Source organism: Canis lupus, chromosome 10 (assembly GCF_048164855.1).
Source record: "Canis lupus baileyi chromosome 10, mCanLup2.hap1, whole genome shotgun sequence".
Taxonomy (NCBI): domain Eukaryota; kingdom Metazoa; phylum Chordata; class Mammalia; order Carnivora; family Canidae; genus Canis; species Canis lupus.
This window is the reverse complement of record NC_132847.1, coordinates 57,043,700-57,071,394: the sequence shown is the minus strand read 5'-3', so window position 1 is coordinate 57,071,394 and position 27,695 is coordinate 57,043,700. Positions and strand designations below refer to the sequence as shown.

Genomic DNA, 27,695 nt, shown 5'->3' with positions numbered 1-27,695 from the left:
AGCTCCTTCTCTGAGGTAAGGGTACTGCCACAAAGCCAGAAGCCAGAGGGGGAACCTGACAAACAGTGGTAAGCAGCCTGTGATGGGAGGGTCAGGGTGGGTGGAGAAAGGGGCTGGCTCTGTCACCTGCACCCGTGTCTCTATTCCACCTCCTGGTGCAGGGCCAGAGACAAGCAGTTCTTACCTCTCCTGCTCTGGGAGCCTGCAGCGCTGCCCTGCTTCCTAGCCTCTGCGCATTCTTCCCTTTCTTCTCCCTTGGCTAACACAGATTCAAACCTTTGGTTCTCAGCTTAACGTCACTTCCTCAAGCAGACTTACCAGGCCTCCTAATATGCTCTCACATGAGCACCTGACACTTATCCATTATCACAGGCTTTACTCACTTGTGCTTATGTAACATTTCTCAGTAGACCGTAAACACCAAGAGGACGTGCGCCATGTCTGGGTTTTCTTTTCAAAATTATATTCCATGATGCTTGGCACATAAAAAATGCTCAAATTTGTTGCCTGACTGAGCTGCTCTCCACCCTCCAAGGAATTTCCTTACAGGCTCTTGCATACATGGCCATTCAACCTGTTTAAGGTAAACTTAAATAGATAAAAGAGTGTTTTCAGGAATAACTGAGAACCTTCAGTGAAGGGAGTAAGTGATGTGAACATCTTAAACAAATTGAGACATCCTAGTCTGTGTCCACTTTACCATCCTACATCCCATCATTTTTTACCATCTCAAATCTGCCATAAATCTGCAAAGATGCTGCCAGCGTATTACACCTTAACTGCACCCAAGTTACCTAATGTTTTCCTCAACTTTTCTTGACCATTTTTTTTTATCTTTAAAGAAAAGACATTTAAAATAATGTCTCTGCCTCTATGTCTATCATAAATAAATTTTTAAAAATCTTAAAAAAAAATACAGCAAAACCATAAATTCCAGCAACATCATGAATGTTAGGAGTAACTTTTCTTCATGCTGACTTATGTGAAAGCTGATCACTCTGCTTCCTTTAAGCCACTGGAGAGGCGAGAAACTCTTTATCTGAGTGGCTCAGAGACAGTGAGTCATGGTGCAAGGAAAAAGCACAAGCCCATCAGTAAAGAAAGCTATTTTATTTACATTTGGCTCTAACAGACAGATCCCTAGTTATCTATGAAGTGCTCGGCCTTGTGAATAAAGATGAAAAAGACCGTTCCTACCCCAGAGGAACATAGCATAATTGAAAGAGACAAGGATAACAGAGAGTGAAAGACGACAAAAGAGGTAAGCAAGGAGGTGCTTTCACACACAGGAACCTAACCTACTAGCTTCTGGGCACTGGGACATGCAATCTGGAAGTGTTGACAAAGCAAAGTTTCTAAGAATTAAGTCAGACAGTAACCAAGAAAAGGGAGCAACGAACATGGCAGGGAGACACAAGATGATAGTCCTTTTAGTAAACTGTGAAACTACAAATATTTCAGTGTGTTAGGGCACACAGCCTCCAAAATCAAGACTAATTAACTAACCATTTTTATGTGGAATCATTTGAAGGCTTCAACATTCTAAGAATTTATTAAAATTAAACAGAGGTCCTAGCTCCAAATTTAATGGAAATGCCTACACGCATGGATATTATTTTTTTCAATGACAAAAACATTCAATAGCTTTATCATGACCTTTGATAGGCAGAAATTAGGTTCTCTGGATGTTACACCCCCTCACCTTCATCCTCCTCTTCTTCATCCACACCATCCACTTCGGCATCTGAGTCAGGGGCTTCCCGATCCTCTCGGTCATAGCCATCCAGGTAGGTCAGTTGGGGCAGGAGCTTGAAGACACTCTCTCGGTAGTCATTCAGATTAGTAACCTCACAGTTAAACAAATCCAGGCTTTTCAGGTATTCCAACTTTTTCTGAAGAAAAGGATCAAGAAACATACTTTCTAAATCAAAGGAACACCAGCAACAAAACCCATCTCCTGAAGACGTAAAATTCTAGGCACTGTATTCATTTAGCTGCTACCAATTCAGCTTTAAACACAGGAAAACATTTCAAGTCCTTTGCAAACTTTATAGTAGGCCACTAGATTTAGCTTATACAATCTACCTTCTGCATTTACCTTCTCAGAGAACTGTCCTTTTCCAGCAATATTAGTAAGTAGTTTTAAGAAAAATGAATTTGGAAAATACCAAACTGGATCTTTTCACAATATGAGACAAATAAGAGTTTTAATAAATTTAGTTCAAAACTAAGTTTTAACATTCAAGTAATCAAATGGCCAAAAGAACTGGTCTTCAATGCTCTGGGGTGGCCAGATGGGGAAAAAAAATTCAATTAATCAATTCAATCTTGAGGTACTTGAGATTTCTATTCAAAGACATAGATGTGAAACACTAGAGAATGGCATATAATAAAGTAAGAAGTGTAGTGATACAGTTATTCTCCAGGAAGAGAGGATTGGTACAGGCTGGGGAAAAGGAAGGGGCATGCAGAGTTGAAACTTCAGAAGGAGACAAACAATACTCTTTTTAAATTTGGGACCTTTCTGATGTAAAACTCTTCTGATTTTACCATACCCTGAAATTTTGCTGCAATAGCTCATTTGTTTAGAACTTTGGTTTAATCTATCTAAAATACAAAACACAACATAGTTGAGATCTGAAAGCCTGGGCTGAGGAAAGTTTTCTGAGTAACAAAGTGGGTAAGAAAATGTCCATGTATTTTACTCAGATTCATTTGCTTTTACAACCACGTACTAGTATTTCAATCAAACTCTAGTAGGTTGTCAGTAAGGGTGAAGGGAGACATTGGGAGGACAGAGATAGTAGTATATTACAAGCAAGTAGGAGAGAGCAGCAGGAAGTAACAGCAGACCCTCTTAGGAAAAAGAGGGGCAAGTGCTTAAAAAAGCAAACATAAAACATCAATATGTAGCCTGGTGCCCTCTAGAAAAAGGTCAATGAGCCTGGAGGGCATATAGCTTCATAAATGTCACTTTTAAGGGTTCTGAATCAGGAGAAAAGGCTTGGTATTCAAGTCTTGAGATATCAAGACTGAAACAAAAAATTAAGAGGCTCTCCACATGAAGTTGCAAAAAAAAATAATTGTTTAAAGGCTTTGATGCTTTACTGGGAAAACTATTTTAACATTCACAAGGACCCAGGAAGAAATGCAGATGAAAAAAACCTTGCCTTCAGGATTGAGGTATCTTAGTGATTCCAAAGAGTTACAAAATGATTTAAAAATCTTCACCCTAAGCAAGGCTTGACAAAATATAATTGGCCCATCCTGGTCCACTGCCTGTTTTTGTAAAGTAAGTTTTATTGTAACATAGCCACTTCATTTGTTTATGTGCTCTGAAGAATATCTTGCCCTAGAATATTGGCAGCACTGACAGACTGTATGGCCTATAAAGTCTATAGGATCTTATCATCTGGCCCTGTAGAAGAAGGGCTGCTGACCCCTGCACTTAGAGAATCTCCATCTTCCTGGTCAAAGAAGAGGTTCCCACCACTTGTTTTATTTTCACTGAGCAGCCCTTGGGAACAGAGAGGCAGGCAGGGAACACAGAGCAGGGTTATGGCAACAGGCAAACGCACTCCTCAAAACACCAATGTATAAGGATCCAAGAGTTTGTGGATCAAATAATGTGCTTATGTAAGTTAGTCTCCTGAGGTCTTAAGAAAGCTGTCCCCAGCCCTTCTAATCACAGGGAGAGCTGCTTTTATGTTGTGTTGCTTTCAGATTAGTTCCCTACTGGGCAGGCCCTGACCTCCAGATGCCCAGGTAGGCCTTCTTGCCAAAGAGGGAGAAAATGTTGAAACACCACCCCAGACAACTAGCTGGCACACTGGGAACTCTTTTCTCTTCCCAAAAAGGTTGACTCTATACCAGCTAAAATATGACCACAAGTAAATTTAGGCAGCTTTCCCAAAGTCTAAAAATTCTTCACTCAAGGGAATGAGCCATTTACTTCTCAAAATTATTCCCTAGGAATGGATGCACAAAAATGCATACAACCCCCGATCCTTCAAGCTCTACAGTGCCTCAGGCCCCTCCTATAGTTCCAGGCCACAGGGCCTCCAATGCCCACCTATTTTTGAAACTCCACGAATCTGTGACATTTTTGGCTACCTCAGGAAAGGACCCGTTATTAATAATTCAAACATGCCAAACAGTTTGCTAGTAAACGAAGTGAAAGCAAATAAACAACAAAATTCCAAGTAATTGTAGTACTCTAGAATTGTTTATAGTAATAAAATTGTGCTTTAAGGCCCAAAATATACTACCCACAGATTATTAGGATCCCGATGTAATGTGAAAATACTGCTTTAAAAAAAAAAAAAAAAAAAAAAAAAAAAAAACAAAAAAAAATCAAAACCAAAAACACCCCCAAAAATCAGAATTCTACCATACCAGAAATTTGGCCTAAAACTAATAGGCTAGCCATAATAAACATTAAACATTTTATTAACAATAATTTTGCTTGCCTTCTTAGAATTTAGAAGGGCTTTGGGGGATGGTTTGGATGGCCCAGGTCTCTTAAAAAAGGTGTCCAAGGAAGTTTGAATTGATGCCTTCTTTGTCTCTCGATTAATGTCCCTGTAGCAAGCAGAGGCATTCACATCATTGCATTGACTTTAAGAACTGGGCTCAAAGTAGACGGTGTTCAAAATGTACGTGGTTAATGAGGATGAGGATGGTGTTGTTCCCACTGAAGAATACTTTCAGAAGACAAAATGGACCCAACATTCCCCCCACTTCACCTTCTCCTACAGTTTTATTTTATTCCAAGAGACAACTTCAGGAGACCTACCTAACACCCTCAAGCACCTGAACAGTAAGTAAGTTCAGGAGAACGGTGGGAGCTCAGGCTTTTCTAGATGCCCCTGGGTATGCAGCATTGTGGCTATGTCACTGGCTAGCTAAGTGTGTGACTCTGGACAAGGGATTCAGACTCTCCCAAGCCTCAGCTTCCTCGTGAGTAAAATGAGGGCCATGTTATTTCTTTTCTCTTTGTAGAAATGTTTTTTGAGGATTACTAATGAAACAGAATACATAAAGCATCTACTACAGTGTATGGTACACAGCAGATCCTCCAAAACTGGTAAATACAACAATGATTATTTCCCATTCTCACTGTCCTGGGGGACCAAGACTTTCACAGCTACCAAAGAGCCCTCATACATCATGGACCAGGTCAGGAATGCCCAAGAAAACAACTCCCGTACAACGTTTGCTTCTGCTCTGCCTCTGTGTGCTAGGACACTGACAAAGGCTTCTGGGTGAAGCATCAAAGAGGACTTGAGTTGCCATGAGAATTAGGCAACAGGCCAGTGATCCCACATGGGAAGGTACTGCATGACACTCTGTTCAGGAAAAAAGGGGTTGTTAGGCTCACGGTGACCCTGAATCAATAGGCCTACCATTGATATCTAAACAATAAAGAAAGGCTCAAGGTAGCCTGTCTAACTGGGAGACACCAGCACTTAATTTAGTGCTCCTTTTGTAATTCCCAGTTTAATGTCAATTTGGGTATGGAATACATATGTAGGTAAAAGAACAGGTCCCAAAAGCAGTGGAAAGAATGGCAGAGTTGGATTTGAATCTCAACTTTATAATTTATTCTGTGGCCACTGAGTAATTATTTAAGCTCTCTGAACTTGGTTTCCTCATCTCTAAAAGGGGGACAGTCTGGGTTATAGGAGTATACAATCGGCAAATGTTAATGTCCTTAAAAACAGCAAAACTCAAATGTTTACTTAAACATTGGAAACAAGGATTGGTTTAGAGGTAAAGAACTAGCAAAAAGGAAGGAGCCCAAGTATCTGGATGTACCTATAATCCAAAAAAGGGGCAAATACAAGATGCAAAGGTTAGAGACTCCCAGAATTTGAGAAATAGGAGCTAAAATGTAGCCCACTTAATGAAATATATAAATAAAGGGATTTGATAAAGGCAATTTAACCTACATTGGAGCAGAGCCTTAATTATTGATTGGGGGTAAAAGATGCTATAGTTCTGGCAGGAAATCCTCTTTGTTAAAAGAAGTCACAAATTAACTCTATCTTCCCTTGAAATATCAACAGCATTCTGTACAAGTTAGGTGAAATCCAAATATTTTAATATACTGTGACATCAGAATAGATATAGTAGAAAAAATGCCTATCCTCTTGGGTTTTGCTCTTCTGGACCCTGAGACAGTTCCTATCTGCTTGTATAACCCTCTCCCAATATGTTTACAAGATGAATTAAATGGAAACACTGACTTTATACGTAAAAACAGAAAACCCATAGGCTTCTTTGGATAGTATGAAACAAGTTGGGAGTTCTATTCGCCTTATCAAAATGGAATTCGGTCTCAATGCCAAATTTATAGAATGTCACATTTAGAGAAATCAGTCACTTAACAATCTTCAATTCATAGTACTTTCCAGGTGGCAGCTACACAGAAGAGCCTGTGAAGCTGCTCCATACCTTATATTAACCTCTCCATCCAGCTCTTTTCTGCCCTACAGCTTACACGTGGACTGTACCCCCATTAGCACAGGCTTCCCAACTTACAAATTAAGTTAAGCACATTACTTTATTTTAGTCTCAGAACTCCTAAGAAAAGGCAGAGCTTATTATCCTCCCTGCTTCATAAGTGAGGAAACTGAGGCCCAGAGAGAAGAAGCAATTTGCCCAAGGTCACACAGTAAGCCTGTAACCCAACTGGCACTTAACTTTTTATAGCTTATCCCAGGAGGAAGACTAAGGATTCTGGGGTTCCCATGCAAACTTAAGGCAACAGTGATCTAGCTGGGGCACAAGATCAATCGGAAGACCTAAACTTATTGGAGCTGTCCTTGGACTCTAATTCATATATGATTACAATTCATCTATAATTCAGATATGCCATCCAGTATGAATAGCTTTTTTTATAAAAGTATAGAATTGCCTGGCCAGTTTGAGGGGGAAAAAATTAAGATAAATGTTTAAGTCTTTGGTGAATATATGAAACTTAAAAAGGAAAAAAAAAGAAAAGAATTCCCCTTTGAAGGAAACCACTACAGTATCAGGCAGGGAGAGCAAAGCCACAGGAACACATAACTAGAGAGGCCCTGATCTTTAAAATTTCTACAAGTATTATAATAACAACCACCACCTTCTTGATTATTATTTCCAAACATTTCCCTCACTATAAAGAAATATGAAAATGAAAATGACCAATAAGTCCTGGTTTCCAAGTTATCACTTACTTACCAAAGGTTCCAAGGTGCTGATATCTTTCAGTTTATTTCCACTTAAGTTTAAATGTGTAAGATTTGGAAGTTTTTCTGCTAACATGTCCAGACCTCCAAAGATTCTATTGTCACTGAGCTCAAGCTGCAAGAGAATATACAACATACATACAAATACACACAGAGAAACACATCATTAAGGCATTTTAAGTAGCAAATATAGTTCTTAAATACTTATCAAGATCAAATAAACTCTGTTCCTATTAGGGCATGTTTGTTCATTTTGTTTAATTAAATCCAGATAAGTAGTCTACAGGTCCTAAGAACATTTTAGGAGAGGAGGAGAAACAGGATGGATAAGAAGAGCTGCATTTCCTTAACCAGCTGCTAATTATAATAGTTTGCTCAAGATCTGGCCCCTAACATCAGTGAATCCATTTTCTAACCTAAAAAGTGGGTCAAAGCAAATTAGAATTCTTTGAGAAGTTCCAATAGTCTATACCTGCCAGGAAGGGTAAATGGTCTGTGCATTCTAAGCAGCTTATCCCGCGTGCCAAGCAAAGCTCACTATGCCCACTTGAAACCTAATCTGGTTCTGTAGAGTTGACACATCGTAAGGTTCTATACCTGGAAACCACCCGGGAGTGTCGCTCTGAAGGCTATAGGAGTGGCATGGGTCCCAAAACAAGCCCTTAAAGAAGCTCCATGACCTCAGGAAACTGAGTGGGGCAATAGCTTCAGGGTTGCTGAAACCAACTCCCAGGAGGAGGCCACTTCTTGCAAAAAGCCGGCACTAGCCTTTATAAGAACCTACTCTAATTTCTTAGCGGCAGGTCAAGTAGCACAGTGAGTGGTGTGCCAATGAAGGAATGAGCCTTCACCATGGAATTCGAATCTGAAGTGAAAGAAATCGGAGCCTGGAAAAATTAGACAGTTGAGAGCATATAATTCAAGCTCTTCATTTTGCAGATGAGAAAACTCAGGCCGCACAACTGGTTTCAATTCTCTAGTTTAAGTGCCAACACAATGGCAACCGCATCTAACTCTTACACAGGCCATAAGTGCGGGGCACTGTTTGAAGCACTTGAAATATATGAGCTTATTATCTGCTCTTGCGATAACCCTGTGGAGTAGATAGAATTATTATCTGCATTTACAGATGAGGAAAATGAACTATAACTCTATAACCTACCCTAGATCACACAGTTGCAGAGTGACCAGTTACAGAGTGACCAAGGACTTGAAGCCAGGCAGGCTAGCTTCAAAAGAATTCACCCTTCCTACTATGCTATGTACTTGGAATAGCATGAAAATTTCATGTAATTTTTAGTCTTTGGTATGCAGTGAAATGAACTACATGATGCAGAACAGAGGCACTTTTAAAAACTTGAATATTTGTTGAAAGAATGAGTTTAAAAAACTCAGGTCTTCTACTTAAGGTGTTACTAAATATTTCAGAGGAAATGCATCATTTCACAACATTTTTTCCTGCCCATAGCATATTCCAAATTATCTAGTCACATTCTAGATTTATAAATACAAGTCTAGGGGGCACCTGGGTGGCTCAGTCTGTTAAGTGTATGCCCTTGGCTCAGATCATGGTCCCAGAATCGAGTCCTGAAGTGGGCCCCCTTCTCAGGAGGGAGTCTGCTTTTCCTTCTCCCAATGCCCCTCCCTCTGCTCAGGCTCACGCTCTCTAATAAATAATCCTTATTAAAAAAAAAAATACGAGTCTATAATCAACAAAGACTCCAGTTTTAGCTTTCTTGAGATTTTAGTAAATTAAAACAGAAACAGAGACCACTTCCCTTGGTTGGTTAGAATATCACACATGTGTAATATTCGTATCCTTTCAACATGAGTATCTTAGGGAGTAGAGATAAAAGGCAATCTGCCGAAGCACTTAGTGGCATTGTGAAATGAAATCATATGTGTAAATTTAGGAAACCTGTGACATTTACACACCAAGATTTCATTCAGAAACTGTTTCTTATTAAAAAACAATCTGTGCTCAGGGTAGGAAGAAAGTATCAGTTGTGAGCATGTCTTATCTGCCTTTTAAGTCTGATTTGTAGATCACTCCTCCCTAACTCTACAAGTGATTAACAAGACTTCAGAAGGATTTGATAAAGCCTCTATATAGATGGGTCACTGATCCACTTCTCCTCTGAATAAGTCTGATAGTACACAGACCACAGCAAATCAAGAAAATCTATCAGGATACCAGGAAAACCAGAACACAAAATACACACTAGGATCATACTAGCATCAAGTTTATGCAGATACAAGCTAGAAAGTCATCCGTTGTTTAAAGTCAACTGTTGTTTAATGGGCTAATCAGAGCTCCCGGTGTCACAAATAACCCATGTAAATATAAACGGATTACACCTGAACCTCTAAAGTAGCTGCTTAGCAGAAAGGAATAATTTACCAATTTAAAATATAACAGGATTATTCTTTCTGATAGGAAGCTAAGTTACCTGAAACTCATAAGGACTGCCTGAGCATTTCTTGCCTAAATAAGGCAAATAAGTAAAAACAGCTTATCGTTTTTAATTCATGTACTTAACCCAAAACAATTTCCTCTCAGGACTTAAGCAAGCTACTGGAACAGCCTACCTGCATTTTGCCTAAATCTGATTATAGATTTCTATGTATACCTTTGGATAAAAGTTTTGCTTAAATTCCCTAAGAAAGGGAATATCAAAACAGTAGAAAAGTTTGCTATACTTACACATACTTTTTATTATGTAATAGAAAAGGCATTCATTTAGGAAACAGGAGATAAGGGTTCTAGTTTTTGCTACAGTACTAACCTCTTTTGTAGGTGGCTTTAGGCAAATTATCGTACCTTTCTGCATCTATTCCTGTGCCTATAAAATAAGGGATAAGGCTGGAAGAGCAAAGCTTCTTCCAGTTTTGGCATTCTGGAGCTTCGAGACAGTTACAAGTACAAGAAGATGAGAAAACATTTTTCTTGAGTGTTTTTTAAAATTGGCAGTTGGAGAGAGGCAGGTGGATAGTAATTGGTTTATAATTAGACCAATAAAATGCTAACAATGAGCCATCAGCTAAGATAGGGAAATACAGCAGCTTTGTTACAATGAATTCTTGCAGTCACAACACATTTTAACTTTCTAGTCATTTAAAATTACACAATGGGTCTGAATTATCATAGACTACAAATCTGCAAATTCTTTATTGAAACTCACCCTTAATCAACAAACATAAAACATGGAGAGTGAGAGACACCTGCAGTTCCTAAACCAGAGCATACTAAAGGAGAAAACCCAGCTAACATTATAAACAATGTATAGCAATCAATAAGTAATAGCTTATTCACAAAAAAAATTATTCTTCATAACCACTATTTATCGAGCATACATGCATTATTTCTAAACATCACAGCAATTCTGTAAGGTTGGGTGGTATCACCAGTTTACGGGTGAGGAAACTGAGCCTTAGAGAGATTAAGTAACCTGCAGAAGATCACCCATCAGAGAACTGGTGGGGTTGGAATTCAATCCCAGGTATGCCCGGGTCCAAAGGCTATGTGTTTTCTGCTACACTAACTTCTTCCTTAGGGGTAAAATCATGTATGTTTCCCTTCTCAGAATGTTCTCTTGTTTATTGCTCAAGAAAAAGTACTTACCTTTTTCAATTTAGGTAGTTTGGGGAGATTTGAAACGGAAATCAAGCCTACATTTATTAAACTGAGGAACTCTAAGTTCACAAATTCAGCTGTTAAGCCCTCAATTTTCCCATCATTTGATTTGCAATTATCCAGGACAAGTTCTCGAACCTATGGATGACAATGGGGAAAAAAAGAAAAAGACAAACTTTCAAAAACATACATAAAACAAAGAACATAGCAAAAACTACAATCATAAACATCCAGCAAAAACACCCACATACAGGGACAGTCTCTACTTAGACCTAGATCACAGTTATAAATAAATGAAAAATGATTAAGCCTTTAGTAACAATACACTAATAGATACCAAGGATAGAATGTTACACCAAGGTATAAAGATTTAAACTCTTTACTTCCCAGAGACAGAACTACAATCCTTAAAATAAGTGAAGAAACTATATCCTCCTTATTCTTTTTCCCAAATCTGTTAAAGCCCAAGAGGCAGCTTTAACTATAAATGCAGAGAAGCTTCCTCCATCCCCCAACCCTGCCGCTGAGTCTCCCTTAAGGCCCAGGGGACTGACACAAGGAAAAGAGGAAATCTTTACTTTTCCTATCAAATCCCTAAGAGATTTTGGCAACATGTTTCTGCACTATACATTTCCACTTGTGGTTTTATTAATCTTTACTAAGATTCTCTTGACAATTAGAAAGGGTCAAGATGCAAGAGGCCTTAACTCAAAGATCAATTTGGGTTACATGTGAGAAAGGTATTTTCAGGAAAGAAAACTATTAGACATTAAATTAGGTTCCCTTTTCAGGCCATAAAATCTCTTTGTGGGTCCTGAAATTCAGACTTCCAATCCATTCAAGGCAATCACATCTGAAGATTTTATTTATTTTTATTTATTATTTTAAAGTTCTACAACTCAGCATGGGGCTTGAACTCCCAACCCCCATATGGAGTCACATGTTCTACAGACTGAGCCTGCCAGGTACCCCATGATTTTAAATACTGATTTTTTTTTTTTTTAAGATTTTATCTTATTTATTCATGACAGAGAAGCAGAGACATAGGCAGAGAAGAGAAGCAGGCTCCTCACAGGCAGCCTGACGCAAGACTCGATCCCCAGACTGGGATCATGCCCTTAGCGGAAGGTAGATACTCAACCGCTGAGCCACCCAGGCATCCCTAAATACTAATGAATAAACAATCTACTGCATGAGTAACTACCATAATAATACCTACTTCCATTCTTGTTCTGTGGTTGACTCTGAAACTTCCAACTTTTAAGCACATTTTTTGGTCACTTAACAGTGATGCAAATTAGCTTTAACGGCCAAAAGCACTCTTGCAGTCAATCTACCACGTGAAACAGCATTAATCAAGCATGTATATGGGAGATGCTCATATTTCTAAACTGAGACTATGAGCTAATAATACCTTCATCCTCCCATGTAAAATCCAAGGATACTACTCTAGTAATTGCTATCATTTAGGGAGAACTTCGTATTCTTCACACCACCACACCCTCGCCCCATTTACAGAGAAGGAAACAGATTTGGAGTCAGTGATACCCACAACACCACAACTTCTCACTTGCTTCTTTACTACTTCTCACTACCCTGTTTACTTCCTCCTCCTAAGCCTTGGTTTTAGTTAGGATGCATGTAGGCCAAATACATCTTTTACTTCATTCCAGGTTTCTTTACACACCTCTGCCATTTTCCCCCTTTCTGGGGCAAACAGCACATCTGAAAGTTAAGGTGTCAAGTGAGAAGTGAGCTCTAGAAACAGATGCCTGACATCATATCCTGGCTCTGCCACTTACAACCTGTGTTACCTCAGAAAAGTCACTTAACCTCTCTGTGCCTCAGCTCTTTATCTGTGGAGGTAACGGTATCCACTGCGTGGAGCTGCAGAGGAGTAGCACCTGAAATGTACTAAATGCTAAAAAAGGAACCTCTGGGGAAAGGGAGAAAGAGAATGACAGGGACCTCTGCCGTTAATTCATATTTGTGCTGAGCTTTTCATAAGCATGTATTCCTTTTGTATTTAAAAAAAGAAAAAAGTAAAACCAACCAACCATAAAAATAAAGTCAACTGTGATTGTCCACACATCTAATACAGAAATACAACTAAAATGTTCTCATTTGGTTTGGGGGATTTTCTATGATTTTATCTGACAGAGAATCCAAATTATTATACAGAATGACACTAATATTCCAAAACCCAAGTAAAGAGGGATCAGAGTTAGCCATATTGCCTCCCAGCTCACTGGGTGAAATCACCTCTTGGATATTTCTTCCAACTGGTAAAATTCCACTCTAACTAGGGTCATCAAAAACTACCATAAAGATTCAAATGTGAGTTAAAACAGGTTTGCTGAACCAAACAGCAGAATAGGAATCAAGAGGAAGGAACTGGGAAGGAAAAAAGATGTCAAATGGTTCAAAACTACAGGTTTAGTTGCTGGGTGTGGAAGTGATGGAGGGGAACTGAGGTCTGGCTTAGAGAAACAGGAGCCATGTGGCTACATGGAAATGTGTAGGGAACAGCTTTCTGAGGGGCAGATGAAATGAATACCATGAGGGATACTTAGCTGAGGTTCCCTCAGGATGTTCGGGTGCAAGTATCCCCAGAAAACAGGATGTGGTCTGGAGTGCGGAGGAGGGTCGGCAGTTCTGTATTTGGTATCATCAGGGCAGAAACAAGAGTGGAAAGGATGGATTCCCTAAAAAGAGGACCAAGGACAGAACCTTGGGGAATGCACAAAGACGACTCGAGAAGAATTAAGGAGTGGTACCAATGGGTACCAACTGGTTTCCAACACCTGTAAAGGCTTCTGAAATAAGGCACAAGAAGTTACTGAGAAAAGGACTGAAAAAATTAGAAAACAATTTCAAAGCCCATCAACACAGGACTCATTTCCAGGATACACTGTGGGACAAAAATATGCAGAATGGATGTTCTATTTATGTATAGACCACACATTCACTTTCTTATATGTACAGAAAATCTCTCAGGAAGAGAAAAGTGAGTGGCTAGGAGACCTTCCTATATAGCCTTATTTAGCATTACAATGATGATAATATTAATCTATTAAAAGAATACACATTTTGGGATCCCTGGGTGGCGCAGCGGTTTGGCGCCTGCCTTTGGCCCAGGGCGCGATCCTGGAGACCCCGGATCGAATCCCACATCGGGCTCCCTGCATGGAGCCTGCTTCTCCCTCTGCCTATGTCTCTGCCTCTCTCTCTCTCTGTGACTATCATGAATAAATAAATAAAATCTTTAAAAAAAAAATAAAAATAAAAAAATAAAAGAATACACATTTTAAAAGTCACCACTAGACTTCAAGCTTTATGACAGACAAGGTCATGTCTGTTTTAGTCACCACTATACCAATATGAGAAAGAGCTTTCACAATTGTTCAATGATGAAAACTGGTCCTAGGCTTGTCAGAGTACTGCCTACAGGTTTCTGTCAGGATTGCAGGGGACTGAGCAGATGCAGCAATAGAAAGCTTGGATAAAAAGAGAACCACTTTCTGATCACAAGCATTATCAAATCAATGTAAGAAATACTTGTCACTTAATATTTTGGTATATTAATTCAGTCTTTTTTTGTATATTTCAAATACAGGTGAGCTAAAACTATTAGTATACTCTAACTCCAAATATTTTTTTAATGGCTAAAGAAATTGAGTATGTACATATATAAGTTACAATCCTCCCTGTTGGAATATATTTCCCATTTTCCCTTTTATAAATAATGCCATATCTTTTTATGTAAAATTTCCTCTGTAATCAGGATTCTTTCTCACAACCTATTGCTAGATGAAAAAAATAGACATTTGAGTCTCTATTATTGAGTTCCAAGTTCTTTATTTAAATTAGCAACCAACCGTTCTGTTATTTGTGTGACCTTTCTTGAGATGTGGAAATTTTAGGTATTTGCATTTACTTTTTTCTTGAGGATACGGTTTTAACCCTGACAAAAAATAAGCAACCCCCAAGAAACATGGGACAAAAAAAGACAAGCCATAAAAAAATACAGATTGTCACATTTAAAAAGTTGATGTTCACCTACAACGATCATTCTACTCTTGTTGGAGGTTGGGAACTCCTCCTGTGGAGAAGGCCAGGATGGATACTGGTGTAGGTGGGTTTATAAGTGGAAGAGTAAGAGTTTGGGGAATGCACACTTGAGACCTTTAAAGTTTCTCTATGAGTAGAAAATAACAATTTACTGGGATGAGATGGGCAGAGGATTGTATGGCTCAGCAGAGAAGGCATGCCCCTGGATTTTTCCAGGAAGACTGAAGTAGCAATAAAGAAACGTACATGTACCCCCAGAACAGAGTGCCAGAGGAACAGTAATAGGACAAGCCACTGGGGAATATGCAGAGAGCAGAGTAGGAATTACTGAAGAAAGCAGAGACCACAGGGTTCTACTTGAGGCTGTGCCCAGGGACAACATGTCTGGAAAGCCAACACTCAACAACCTTCTTCTAGCCCATCTAAACAAACATTATATGGTCTCATTTATTTGGAGAATATAAAAAATACTGAAAGGGAATAAAGGGGAAAGGAGAAAACATGAGTGGGAAAAATCAGAGAGGGAGACAGAACATGAGAGACTCCTAACTCTGAGAAATGAACAAGGGGTAGTAGAAAGGGAGGTGGGCGGGGGGGGGGGGGGGGGTGACTGGGTGACAGGCACTGAGGGGGGCACTCGATGGGATGAGCACTGGGTATTATTCTAGATGTTGGCAAATTGAACACCAATAACAAATAAATAAAGTTCTTAATAGGAGTATAGTGAAAGGTCTGCTCTCAGGGAACTGTGTCAGCAGCATTTGAGTAAACTAAGCCTTCTCTGCCCTATTCCTTACTATGGAAGGACCCAGACTAGCTTGCAACGGAAAGAACTGTGGGCAGGGAGCTGGGGCGGGGGGCGGGGTGTTAATAATCCCATAGCCTCCCAATCTAGACCCAGAGTAAATGAGAGATTCTAATCAAGAAAAAATGGTCCGTTTCTCCTTATGTTCCAAATCCTCCCAAAGCTACTATCTAAGGAGGCGAGGTTGGGCAGGCATTTGTACATTTGTGTGTACAAGTCAGGGAGCCATTTGTTCCAAGATAAAGTTAACTGGCCTTCTGCTTGAAGACAGATAGTTTAACTTTAGAGACCAAATTTACTCATCCCTCATTTCCCAATTAAACTAGATTTTTTTAAAGCATGAATTCAAGATAAATACTTAAAAACTATTATTATTATTTCCCATTTAGCTCTTATTTTTCTGCACCCATCAGAAAAGCAGTTCTATTTTCTACCACTTTGTAACTGAAAAATCTAACCTATACTGCAGTCAGGTTATGGTGATTGGTGTTAGGGGCCATAAAGAAAAAAAAAAAAAAATCAAGCAATTTTTCTTTCATCCTCTCCAATTTGCTCTCACTTCCTACTCCCCTGGCTACTCAAATCAATTTTACTTAACTGGCTGGAACTAGTTGGGTAATCTTCCCCAATTTTAACAGTTATAACTGCTGTAAAGGGGGCAGGAATGTATGGAGGAATTATAGACCATTCTGAGTTATCAATTCTTTTATTTAGAAAAGACCATAGACTATATACCTGAATGTCTAGGTAGAAATCTCAAACATGCACGCATCCCCATCCTATTTTGTTTATCTGCTATTTTTGGCTTATCTGTATCTAATTTTTCCTCAATTTAGATATAATACTTATAAAATAAAAACAATTAGTTGCTATGCAACCAATGAGAATATCCCATTGTGCTGAAAAAAATTTTAAAGATGTAAAGTAGGGGAAAGCGAAAAGTGTCTCCTAGGACTACTCTTTATGGGTGAGGAGTGCCTGGTCTTCACACACAGCCCACCAGAGTCCCACAGAGGCATCCACTGAACCACAGGAACTGCCTGGCTTTCTAACTTTGAATGGAAAACTCGAACAGCAAACATCAAGGCTAGCTGTCCCTAGACAGCCTAAGTTGTTGAGGTTCTCACAATAGAGGGCCATGTTTGGTGCAATGAAAGGATGATAGCCTCGCATAAAGAACAGGTATTTTTCCCATTTTGGGATATAACTAAATTATATCTCACTACTCGTTCAGTATCTCATTTCACATCTGAAAATATCACCAATTTCTGTGGTATATATGGTATTTTCTAGCACTGCACAATTCGTTCTCAGTGAAGTAACTAACAATATTTTGTATGAAATATTTCTTAACCTGGCCTATATTTTTAAATGGTGATCCCATTCTTTTCGTAGGTTTTTAAATGCCATCTTAGGCATTTTTCCACCATGAGAACACACCTGATATGAAGAGCTGTTTTGGGCTTGGAAAAAAATCTGAATTATACATTTATTTGTAAGTCCCCTCTTAAGTGTGCATACTTGTGTTTTTTTTTTTTTAAGATTTATTTTTATTTATTTATGAGAGGGGGGGGGAGAGAGAGAGAGAGAGAGAGAGATAGGCAGAGACACAGGCAGAGGGACAAACAGGCTCCATGCCTCCATGCTGGGAGCCTGACGTGGGACTCGATCCCAGGACTCCAGGACAGCGCCCTGGGCCAAAGGCAGGCGCGAAACCGCTCAGCCACCCAGGGATACCACCCATACTTGTGTTTAAAACAAGGAATAGGGACGCCTGGGTGGCTCAGGGGTTGAGCGGTTGAGCGTCTGCCTTTGGCTCAGGCCGTGATCCTGGAGTCCTGGGATTGAGTCCCACGTCAGGCTTCCTGCATGGACCCTGCTTCTCCCTCTGCTGGTGTCTCTGCCTCTCTCTCTCTCTCTCTGGGTCTCTCATGAATGAATAAATAAAATCCTAAAACAAACAAAAAACAAAACAAGGAATAATGGGGATGCCTGGGTGGCTCAGGGGTTAAGCACCTGCCTTCAGCTCAGGGTGTGATCCTAAAGTCCCAGGATCGAGTCCCACATCAGGTTCCCTGCGTGGAGCCTGCTTCTCCCTCTGCCTATGTCTATGTCTCTGCCTCTTTCTCTCTCTCTCTCATGAATAAACAAAATCTTTAAGAAAAATAAATAAAACAAGGAATAAGGACATAGTAATAGGTGGAATGAACCTATTATCTTAGTCTCCTGTACCCTGACCAAGGAACACAAAAAAGGTAGAAGTGCTACCAGGGTCATCTTCAAACCTCAAAATAAAAGCAAAAAAGCTACACATACACTCACACACACACACAATATAAGCCTACTGGTCCTAAGAAAAAAGAATTACAAAAAACACTTGTGATCAAACCTCTACCCTCCTCAGACACTTAGTTCTCACTTGATGGTTAAAATCAACGACGGGATGCACGTATGCCTCCTGTCCATATTATAACTGTACATTCAGTGAAGAAAAGGTTTTCTCCTCCCAAATGATAAAAGTCTGCAGGATCTCAAGAGGCCAAGCCTATTCTCTACAGCTGGGGCCACAACATAAGGTGCCACGTGACTGAGTTTGGTTATAAAGGATTCTTCTTCCAAATTTCATTTGCCTCAAAGATGACTCTTGTGCAAAACAATGATTAACTTTTAGAATTTCCTTCAAGATCTACAGCATTTTTTTCCCTGAAAGCCTTTGGTTTTAAGATCAAAGCTTTCCTCTCTTAAGAACCTAACTTTTGCTGTCTCAGTCTCCTCCTCAGGGTCCCTAGGGGAGGCTTTCTCTTCCCGTCCCCCAACCTTAGCAGGCTACCAAGACGCTCTCCAGGGCCCCTCAAGTGTGCCAGTGCAAGAGTTACCACCGGGTTCTGAGGCTCCAGGATGGCAGAGGCTGCTATCTCGTTTACCCTGCTTTTCCAGGCCCTGCCATACTGCTGGTACTCAAATATTTATTTTATAAACCAGTGGCTTGCTGTAGGCTAGCGCTGTCCAGTAACAGTAGCCACTAGTCACCTGCTGCTTTTGAGCACTTAAAACGTGGATGCTGCAACTGACAAACCGACCTTTAATTTAATGTTAATGAAACAATCCCATGACTGACCTTTGGCAAGAGCGTAAGGCCAAAGTTGGTTACTTGAAAAGTGAACACCTGCCCCGTGTATTTACGTATTCTTCAAAATACACTGGTTACTCCGTGTGTGAAAAAATTCCAAGTCAGGGGAACACCAGCCCAGGCGTATTTCCCAAGAGGGAACACCACTGCCCTTACCGACTGCCTCACCAGGAACTTTAGTCTGCGCACAAAGAATTCAAGTACTAGGTTTTAAAGTGCTCCGGGGACCCACGCGCACGCTCTGGGGGGAAATCTCGGCTAGGTTTACTCTACGTTCTAGGTGTGGACTCGCAGCCACGCAGCAACAATGCGAAGGCCTGAGATCAACAACTCCTCCAAAGGAGGGCCCGGCTCGCCAAGTTTCAGGGTGCGAAAGCGGCTCCGACCGTCCAGGGCCCGAGCACGTGGCCCACACAAAATGTCTGACGGTGGACGGAGGGGGCGGCCGTGGTCAGCCCCCGCCCCCCCGGGCCCCGCGCGGCCACGAGGAGACGCCCACCCCTCGGGTCCTCCCCGGGCGCGCCGCGCGGCCCCGCCCCCCACTCGCGGGGACGCCCGGCGAACGCCGGCTGACCGGTCCCCGCAGGTCGGCGACTTGCTCCGCAGCTACCTGACGGCGCCAGGCGCGCCCCGCGCTCGGGGAGGGACGGCTTCCCGCTCACCCGGGGCCCGGGTCTGGCCGGACACGGCCCCGCGCCCGGCCGCCGGGGGGCAGGGGTGGGGAGGAAAGAGGCGATTCTCAAAGGCCCGCCCGCCTCCCCGGAGCACGTGCGGGGGCAGAGGCCGCCGAGGCCGCCGAGACCGCGCGGCCCGCGAGCCCGGCCGAGGCCCGCCCGTCCCCGCGGCGCCGGGCCCGGGCGGAGGCGGCCGCCTGGCGTTGCCCTTTTAAGAGGGGGGGAGGGGGACGGTAGCGCGCCCGAGAGGAGTCGAGTCGGAGGAGTCGCGGCTCCCGCCAGTGCGAGCCGAGCCCCGGCGAGGCGGGCGCCGAACCCGCCGCGGGCCGGCCTACGCGGCGGAGGGAGACGCGCGCCCGCCAACATGGCGCTGTGTGGGACCGCGGCGCGCCCCGGCTGGCGCGAGGAGCCGCAGCCCGCCCACACCGAGGGGCCCGACTCCGGGCAGGGGCCCCCGGCTCCGCCGCCACGGCGCGGAGGGAAAGCGAAGCGGCCGCCGCCGCCGCCGCCACGGCTGGCCTGGGCCGACCGGGGCCCCCGCGCCCCCCGCGCCCTGGGAGGCCGGCAGTGGGGGAGGCCCGGAGGGCGAGGGCGAGAGCGGAGCGACAGAAACGGGGGAGAAAGTTTTATTTTTAGGCTTGAAAAATGGCGGGAAGCGCGTCCTTTTTTCAAACTTGGCCTCGGGAGGGGCGGCGGTTGCGCCACCTCCGCCGCCGGCTCGCCCCTCCCCCGCCCGGCGCGCGCCAGGCCGCGCCCGCCCGAGCCCCGGGGCGCGCGAGGGGGCTCCTCGCCCCCCTGTGAGGCCGGCGGCCCGCGCGAGCCCCCACGGCCGCGGCCCTCAGCGCGGCCGGCGCCCACCGCCCACCGCCCACCGCGAGGCCCGCCCGGGGGAGGCCCCGCCCCGCCCGAGCCCCTTCCCCGGCCGGCCCGGGGCGCGCGGAGCCCCGGGGGCCCAGCCCCGGCCGGCCGCGCGGCTCCGCGGCAGGCGCGGCCTCCGCCCGGCGGCGCATCCCGGGAGGCTGCAAACATGGCTCCCAGCGTTACACAACCCCCTCCTCCCTCCCTCGCCGCCGGCCGCACGCACACGCGCTCCTCGGGGAGCGGACCCCGGCGGGCGAGGAGCTCAAAGTTTGCCGTCCCCCGGCCCACCGCCTTCCCCGGCCGGCCGCGGGGCCCCGCGGGCGCCAAAGAGTTAATCCCCGCGCGCTCGCTCCCCCCTCCGCGCCCGCCCGCCTTCCCCGTCCGAGCCCGCGAGCTGCGCCCTTCTCCGAGCCGGGGCCGGCGAACCCGCGGCCCGGGCCCCGCAGGTGGCCACCATTACGTGCAAGTCATGGGGGGAGAGGGCGCCCGACGGGGGCTGTGCTTACGGCGGCCGGGGTCCGGTTCCTCAGCTCCAGGTGGATCCTCCTCTTCATGTCCATGTTCCCCTCTTCCCCCCTCTTCAAACTTAACTTTCCGCGGCGGGGGCGGAGGGGGGAGAGGCGTCCCGGCCTGCGCGGCGAGGGCCGTCGGAAGGGGTCTGCCGGCGGCAGCGGCGGGCGGCGCGGTCCCGGGCGGCGGGCGGCGGGCGGGCTGGCGAGCGGAGCCCCCGGAGCCAAGTTACTCACGGGAGCGGAGAGAAACCATGGAGGGAAAAGGGGGCTGGAGCGCAGCGCTGGTCTCACTACCGCCGCCCCCGGCCGCGGCCCCGCACTGCGCTTAAACCGGCGACGCGGCGCGGGCGGCTGCTCGGCTCCACTCGGCCCCGCGCGGCGCTGCTCGGCTCGGCATCCGCGGCGGCACCAAGGACGGGGCGGGGAGACGCGCGGCGGGAGGGGACGGGAGGGGAGGGAGGGGAGGGAGGGGAGGGGACGGGAGGGGCGGAGGCGGGGGGGCGGGGGAGGCGCAGCCCCGGGGACCCGAGCGATTTCCTCCCTCCCTCCCTCCCTCCCTCCGACTGCACGTGGGGTGGCTGATGTAAGACCTTGCTCGGGGGCTTCCCCGCCCGCCGCCGGGCGGAGACCCCCGGGCCGCACCTCGCCGCGCCGGGAGGCGGCTCTCTGGCCCGCGCGTGGACATTTGCCCGGAGGGCTGCGGGGTCCGTAAGGCCGGGCCCGTCCTCGTGGGCTCGACCCAGCCAGCCCGACGCCCGCCAAGTCGAGAGACGCGAAGGGAGCGCGGACGGGCTTTGGGGTTCGCCCTCTGCTGTCTCCCGCTGTAAGGGGTCGAGCACCCGCCCCCCGCCCGTCCGGCCCGAGTCGCTGCCGCCCGCGTCCTCCCGCGTGGCACCGGGCGGAGGGGCCGGGCGTCCCCGAATTGAAGACGATCTCCCTGGGTTTCCTGGGTGTTTTTGTTTTTTGTTTTTTTCCCCCCTAACGTTTAAGTATAGGCTAGCGAGGCAGCAATTAGCATTTCTAATGGGGTCTCTGAGTTTTACCGCGTCCCCCCCCCCCCACCGCAGACTTTTATCTCCCTTATTCCTCAGGGCACCCCTGCGAGGTGTGTAAATTCTCGGTGGGCTCCGTTCGGCGAAGCTTGGCAGGTAGCCTTTGAAATGGTCTGGCTCAGAGAGCAAGCCGCCCGGGAGCCGGGTTAGAGCACTCGGTTCGCCTTGCAGACCTCCGGGGAGTCACGGAAGGGTGTATTAAGCTGAAAATAAGTAATTATGCCGCGTGTCGAATCAGATACCATCTAATAGAGGCTCCAAATATTGAGGACAATCTACGGAAAGAGAAAAAAAACCATTCTGTGCAATAACCTAAGGTTTTCTTGAAGTGAAGAAAGACTCCTCCCATTTTACCTGAGTTCATTTAGTAGCAAACAAAACCGTCTTTTATCGGTTTTGAAAATCTCCAATTAAAATTTCAAAGCATAATAAGAAAGTTTTAGAAGCACTTTGGGAAAAGGCAAGAACCTCACGTATGTTGTTTCTTGAGTCTTGTGTTTACAATGATCAGTCTTAGCAGACATCTCTGATGGAAAATGGTGAGTAAAGTGGTCTTCAGGATGTCACAGGAGGTCTGTAACTGTACGGTGATGAGAACTACAGGGCCGTGAGGTAAAGGTTTTTATGAAAAACTAGCAAATCAGTAACATGAGCTAGCAAGCAATTATTGAGCCATCCACTTTTAGGATTTGAATATGTTTTTTCCCATTTAATCTTCAGACAAGCCTCTGAAGTAGATGGCATTTTACTCATTTTACAGATGAGGAACTGAAGCTCAGAGTTCTTAAGCTGCGCGGCCAACAGGAGGTGGAGCTAAAATTTAAACCCAGATGGGTCTGACTCCAAAGCCTGCCATCTTTTCTGCTACACCATCAGTCTAACTGGAATAAAGCATGGGGCCTGCTTTGGTACAGCAGATTGCAATCAATGGTAGAGGGCCTGTAATACCAAACAGAGCATGCAGGCACCATCTTGCAGGCGAAGAAGAGATGCTGAAGGAGCCTGGAACATGGTAGCTCTGTGCCACAGAGAGTGGTAACCTGGTGGCTCATGCAGGAGGTGGTATTGATCCTTAGGTTTGAGAAAAGGGACAAATCTCGGGATCCTGTCCCCTTTTTATAATCAACCCCAGGGTATGAAGGACTCTTTCACCATGATACATAGCTCACAGGATAAATGTCTGTTTTCTAAGATTAAGCTACAAAGTAATTAATAAACATAGCCACAATGTGCGAGCAAATAAAAAGAAAGCAAAAGAGCCAAAGGAGGAGAGACTACAAACCCGGTACTGTCCCTTCTGACACAGCCGGTGCTGGCATGCACCTCTGTGAACAAAGAGCATGTGTTCCAGTGACATGCTTCTTTGTCAGGGGCTTCACTGCCAGAGGCATAAATAACACAGGCAGAACAGGGTGTGTCTCAGTGCCCTGCCAACATCTTCCACTGGACTGTCAGTCCACAGGCCTGAAGGGGCTGTTGTCACAGTGCCCTGGTTTTGAATGTTGCTGGACTTAACATCATTCTGAGTATGCATCTGGGGTGAGAAAGTAGAATATAGAATTGTATCTAATCCACAATTACCATGTCCAGAGATTTATGGATTTGAATAAGGGCTGGAAGGGAATAAGGAAAAGTGAAAACCACTTTGTTTCTTAGGGAGTTTGAACTATGGGTGAATCCTTTCCCCCCATTAATGTTAATGTTTGCCTAAAAAGCAAATATATTGGGCATTCCTTTGAGTCTTAAAACTGCCTGTTAATCAGAATGTGTGTATATTCCAATAAGCCCCATAATGTCCAAGAACACTCTGAGCTAGTTTGTAATTCCTTGGACCTTCTTTCCACCCCACTGCCTCAGCAACATCATCATATGACCCGAGACTTCCACAAACTTTGTGGCTGTGAACAGAATTTAATAAATCTGAAAGTGAGAGGAAACAGCCCCACTCAGGCATTGGTTTAACTGACTTTGAAACCAGTTTAGCAGAATGGGCACATTTTCTCTTTAGTAAAGACAGTATATGAGGCTGCTGCATAATATAGGGTGAGGAAATCATTGTTCTTTAACTGCTAAATACTTGCATTCTTCCCCTCCTCTCCCATGCATATGTGCATACACTGGTAAATCTACCTTTTGGGTTTCCACAACAGGGTATGTGTACCTGTTACAGCAGTTAGACAACAAATGAGAGTTGAAGGATCCGAATTCTCAACTAGACTGTGAGCTCATTCAAATATTTCTGAGGATATGAATGGAGAGTAGAAGCCTGGGGCCATCTTTAGAACACAGGTGCGCTGCAAATGTGTGTTAGGTTTGAAAATAATGTCACATGTACTTAAAAATACTGCCTAGGCAGCTGAGATTGTTGAGACAAAGGGAGAAAGAGAGGCAAATAGGTGAAAATGGGGTAAGGAATGAGATCCTATTAGTCTCCAGATGGTAAAACAGAGCAGGAGAGAGTGTCAGGTGTGTAGGCAGCTGCAGGTTTAGTAAGGGGCCCCTGCCAAGGAAACCAGATTCCTTTCTGCTCTCTGAACAGCTGTAGGTGCTAGGCCTTCCCGGTGCAGTGTGAAGAGCTATGACTACTCAAGTTTAATATTTATTAAACATCATCCTTACACCAAATACTGTGCTTGGGACTTTCATGTACATTGCATCTCAGTTAATCCTGGCAACAGCACACTGGGACAAGATTATAATCCCCTTTCATTATTTAGGAAACAGGTTCAGTGAAGCCAAGTGGAACTCACATAACCAGTAAGAACCTGGATTTCTCTTGTCATTAAGGTCTCACTATAATTCACTCCAATTACTTTGATCCACTAGTCCTCACAACTGCTTCTGAAAAAAAAGTTTTGTTTTCTCTGCTCTAAGATTTACATGCTCATCATGGAGGAGGTGAAAAATAAAAAAACAAAACACAAAAGCAAAACACCAGCACTGAGAAAATAAAATTTAATAATTAAATTCCTACCAATGAGACATATCCACCATTAAGTACAAGTTTTTTGGTTAAAAAAAAAAGCAAAACAACATTCATATTTATTTTTAATAAATGAGTATTAACTCTGCTCAATGTTTTTCCCTTTTCCTAACTCTGTTAAGAATTCTGTTCCATCACTTCTTGGCTGTGTGCTTTTGGACAAACCTCATAATCTCTCTGAGCCTCAGGCTGCTCATCTGGGAGCTGTTGTGCAGATTAAACATGATCATGTGGGTGAAGCTCCTACCTGGCACAGTGCCTGGCATTCTCCTCTATGCCCTGGGCAAGTCACCTTAAGCCCAAGTCCCTCCCTTACCCTAAGCAGAGGTTCAGAATTCACTGGCCTCCTCAGAAGCTGTTGAAGTTCTGCTGTGACTGTCAGTCCTTTACCTCCACTCCAAGTCCTTCATCTCCTGTAAGAACCCTGTCCCTCTGCCTGAGAGAAGGGTTCACCTGAACCAATACATGTTTTCATTCTCAAAAGGAGCAGTTTCATTGTCAGTTCCACCCAGTGCTTGGTCTCTCCCGAGGAATTGGAGGGGGGGGTGGGGGGGTTCCTGAGCTAGTCTGGTAAATACGTGAGTGGCCCCACAGTGTTGAGCATCCCTCTCCTCCATAATTAGCCAGCGTCCCCACCATCTGGACCCTTTCCTACCTCACAGGGTATTCCTTGTCCACACGATGCTAAGACTGCTCTCGGAGTCCTGCTCCTGTTGACTGAACTTTCCATCTGTTCTCAAGCTTGCTTTGCCAGCTCCTGCCTGGCCAGGGGCCCCTCTGTGGGCATGCAAGGTACTCCTCCCTCACTCTAGATTCTGACACTACTCAGGGAATTTATGTGCTCCCTGATTTGTTAGGCTCTTATTTTGGTAAAAGCCATAAATCCCAGGTATCCTCACATTCTACTTCTTCCTTGAAAAGCAGGGCAGCCGAGTTCCTGGGGTTTTTTTTGGTGTGTGTGTGTGTGTGTGTTTCTTAATGTTTATCTGTGCATGCACTATAGAAAACTTGGCAACTATACTTACTGAAAGAGGAAAATAGGGGCACCTGGGTGGCTTAGTCAGTTGAGTGTCTGCCTTTGGCTCAGGCCGTGATCCCAGGGTGCTTCTCCCTCTTCCTCTGCCGTTCCCCACTCTTGTGCTCTCTGGCATGCTCTCTCTCTGTCAAATAAACAAACAAATAAATAAATAAAATCTTTTTTAAAAAAGAAAAGAAAAATCTCAATTCAGGGCTAAGCACCGCTCATGTTTTGGTGTTTATTCTTCCAGTCTTTTCTCTACCCACAGATGGCACTTTCTCAAGTCTCAGATTGCCAGAAGCATCATTTCATTAATAACAGCTTTTTTGGGGGGGGGGGCAGGAGGGGGAAGCCCACTATATTAAATATTCATATAGAGTATAAGAGACATCCTTATTTTGGAAATAGCAAGTAGTGAAGAAAAAGTATCATAGTACCTAGGAAATACTGTATATTTTTACATTAAAAATTTTTAATAAGTGGGATAATACCGTAACCTACTTTTTTTGGTTAACAGTATAATTATGAACATATTTCCATGCCATTGAATAGTTGTCTACAATATATATTCCTTGAGGACACTCTTCTACAAAATGAAAATAGCTTTTCTTTTTCTGAATATAAAGACAATACATATTCATGTAGCAAATTCATGCAATGCAAAAAATTATAAAGAAGAAAATAAAAGCCAGCCAAAATCCCAGTACCTAGCGGCAACTACTGTTAACATTTTTGTGAATATTTTCTGAGTTATCTCTATGAATGTAGATGCATATATAAAATATATAATATTATATAAATGCAATCCTACTATAATGGTGCTTTGTAACATGCTTTCCTTTTTCTTTCTGCAGTAGATTGCTCCAAGTCCATAAATACAGATCTCCATCATCTTATTTATTTATTTACTTACCTCCATCATTTTTAAAGCCTGCATCATATTTCATTGTATGGATATAGCATAATTTATTCACCTGGTCTCCTGCACATAGACATTTAGGTTACTTCTAGTTGTTCACTCTGTGCAATTAACTCCTTGTAGTAAATTCCCAGAAGTAGAATTCCTGAATCAAAGTATATATGTTTCAAATTTGGGTGTGCATGGTGAATTGCCCTACAGAGGCTGTACTTCTTTTATATTCCCATTAGCAGTGTGTAAGATTTCCCCTCACCCTTACCTAAATTAGGTATTATCTTTCAGAAAATCTTCAGTTTGACAAAGTTGAAAACCTAAGGAGGTTTGGACAATTCGATGTGAAAAGAGTAGTCTTTTAAACAAATGGTGCTGGGAATATTACACATCCATGTGCAAAAGAATGAAGTTGGAACTGTACCTCTACAGGATATATACAATGGATCATAGACTTCAATATTAGAGCTAAAATTGTAAGACTCCAAAGAAAACAAAGGAGTTAATGTTCAAGACTTTGGATTAGGTAAAGCTTTCTTAGATGTGACACCAAAAGTGCAACACACCAAAGGAAAACAGAAGATAAATTTGACTAATGAAAATTTTAAAACTTTGTGTTTCAAATGATACCATGAAGAAGGTGAAAAGACAATGCATGGGATGGGAGGAAATATCTGGAAATCACATATCTAATAAGGGACTTGTATTCAGAATATATACAGAACTATCAGAACTCAAGAACAAAAAGACAAATGACTCAATTACAAATGAACAAAAAAATTGAATGGCATTTCACCAAAGAGGGTATACAAA

At 43.8% G+C, this 27,695-nt stretch overlaps 1 protein-coding gene across 2 annotated transcripts in view; it reads right to left on the bottom strand.

Annotated features, from left to right (window-relative positions):
- ANP32B (acidic nuclear phosphoprotein 32 family member B) overlaps window positions 1–27,695 on the bottom strand; it is a 42,767-nt gene that overhangs the window by 3,254 nt on the left and 11,818 nt on the right. Inside the window, exons 2-5 of one of the 2 annotated variants that reach the window (XM_072842059.1) lie at window positions 25,980–26,114; window positions 10,855–11,004; window positions 7,225–7,347; window positions 1,703–1,892 (exon numbers count right to left, since the gene is read on the bottom strand). In XM_072842059.1, the coding sequence (XP_072698160.1) occupies window positions 1,703–1,892; window positions 7,225–7,347; window positions 10,855–11,004; window positions 25,980–26,114 (598 nt within the window). Of the gene's footprint in view, window positions 1–1,702; window positions 1,893–7,224; window positions 7,348–10,854; window positions 11,005–20,913; window positions 21,175–25,979; window positions 26,115–27,695 lie in introns of those variants that run through there. The other variant, XM_072842060.1, reaches the window with a different exon arrangement.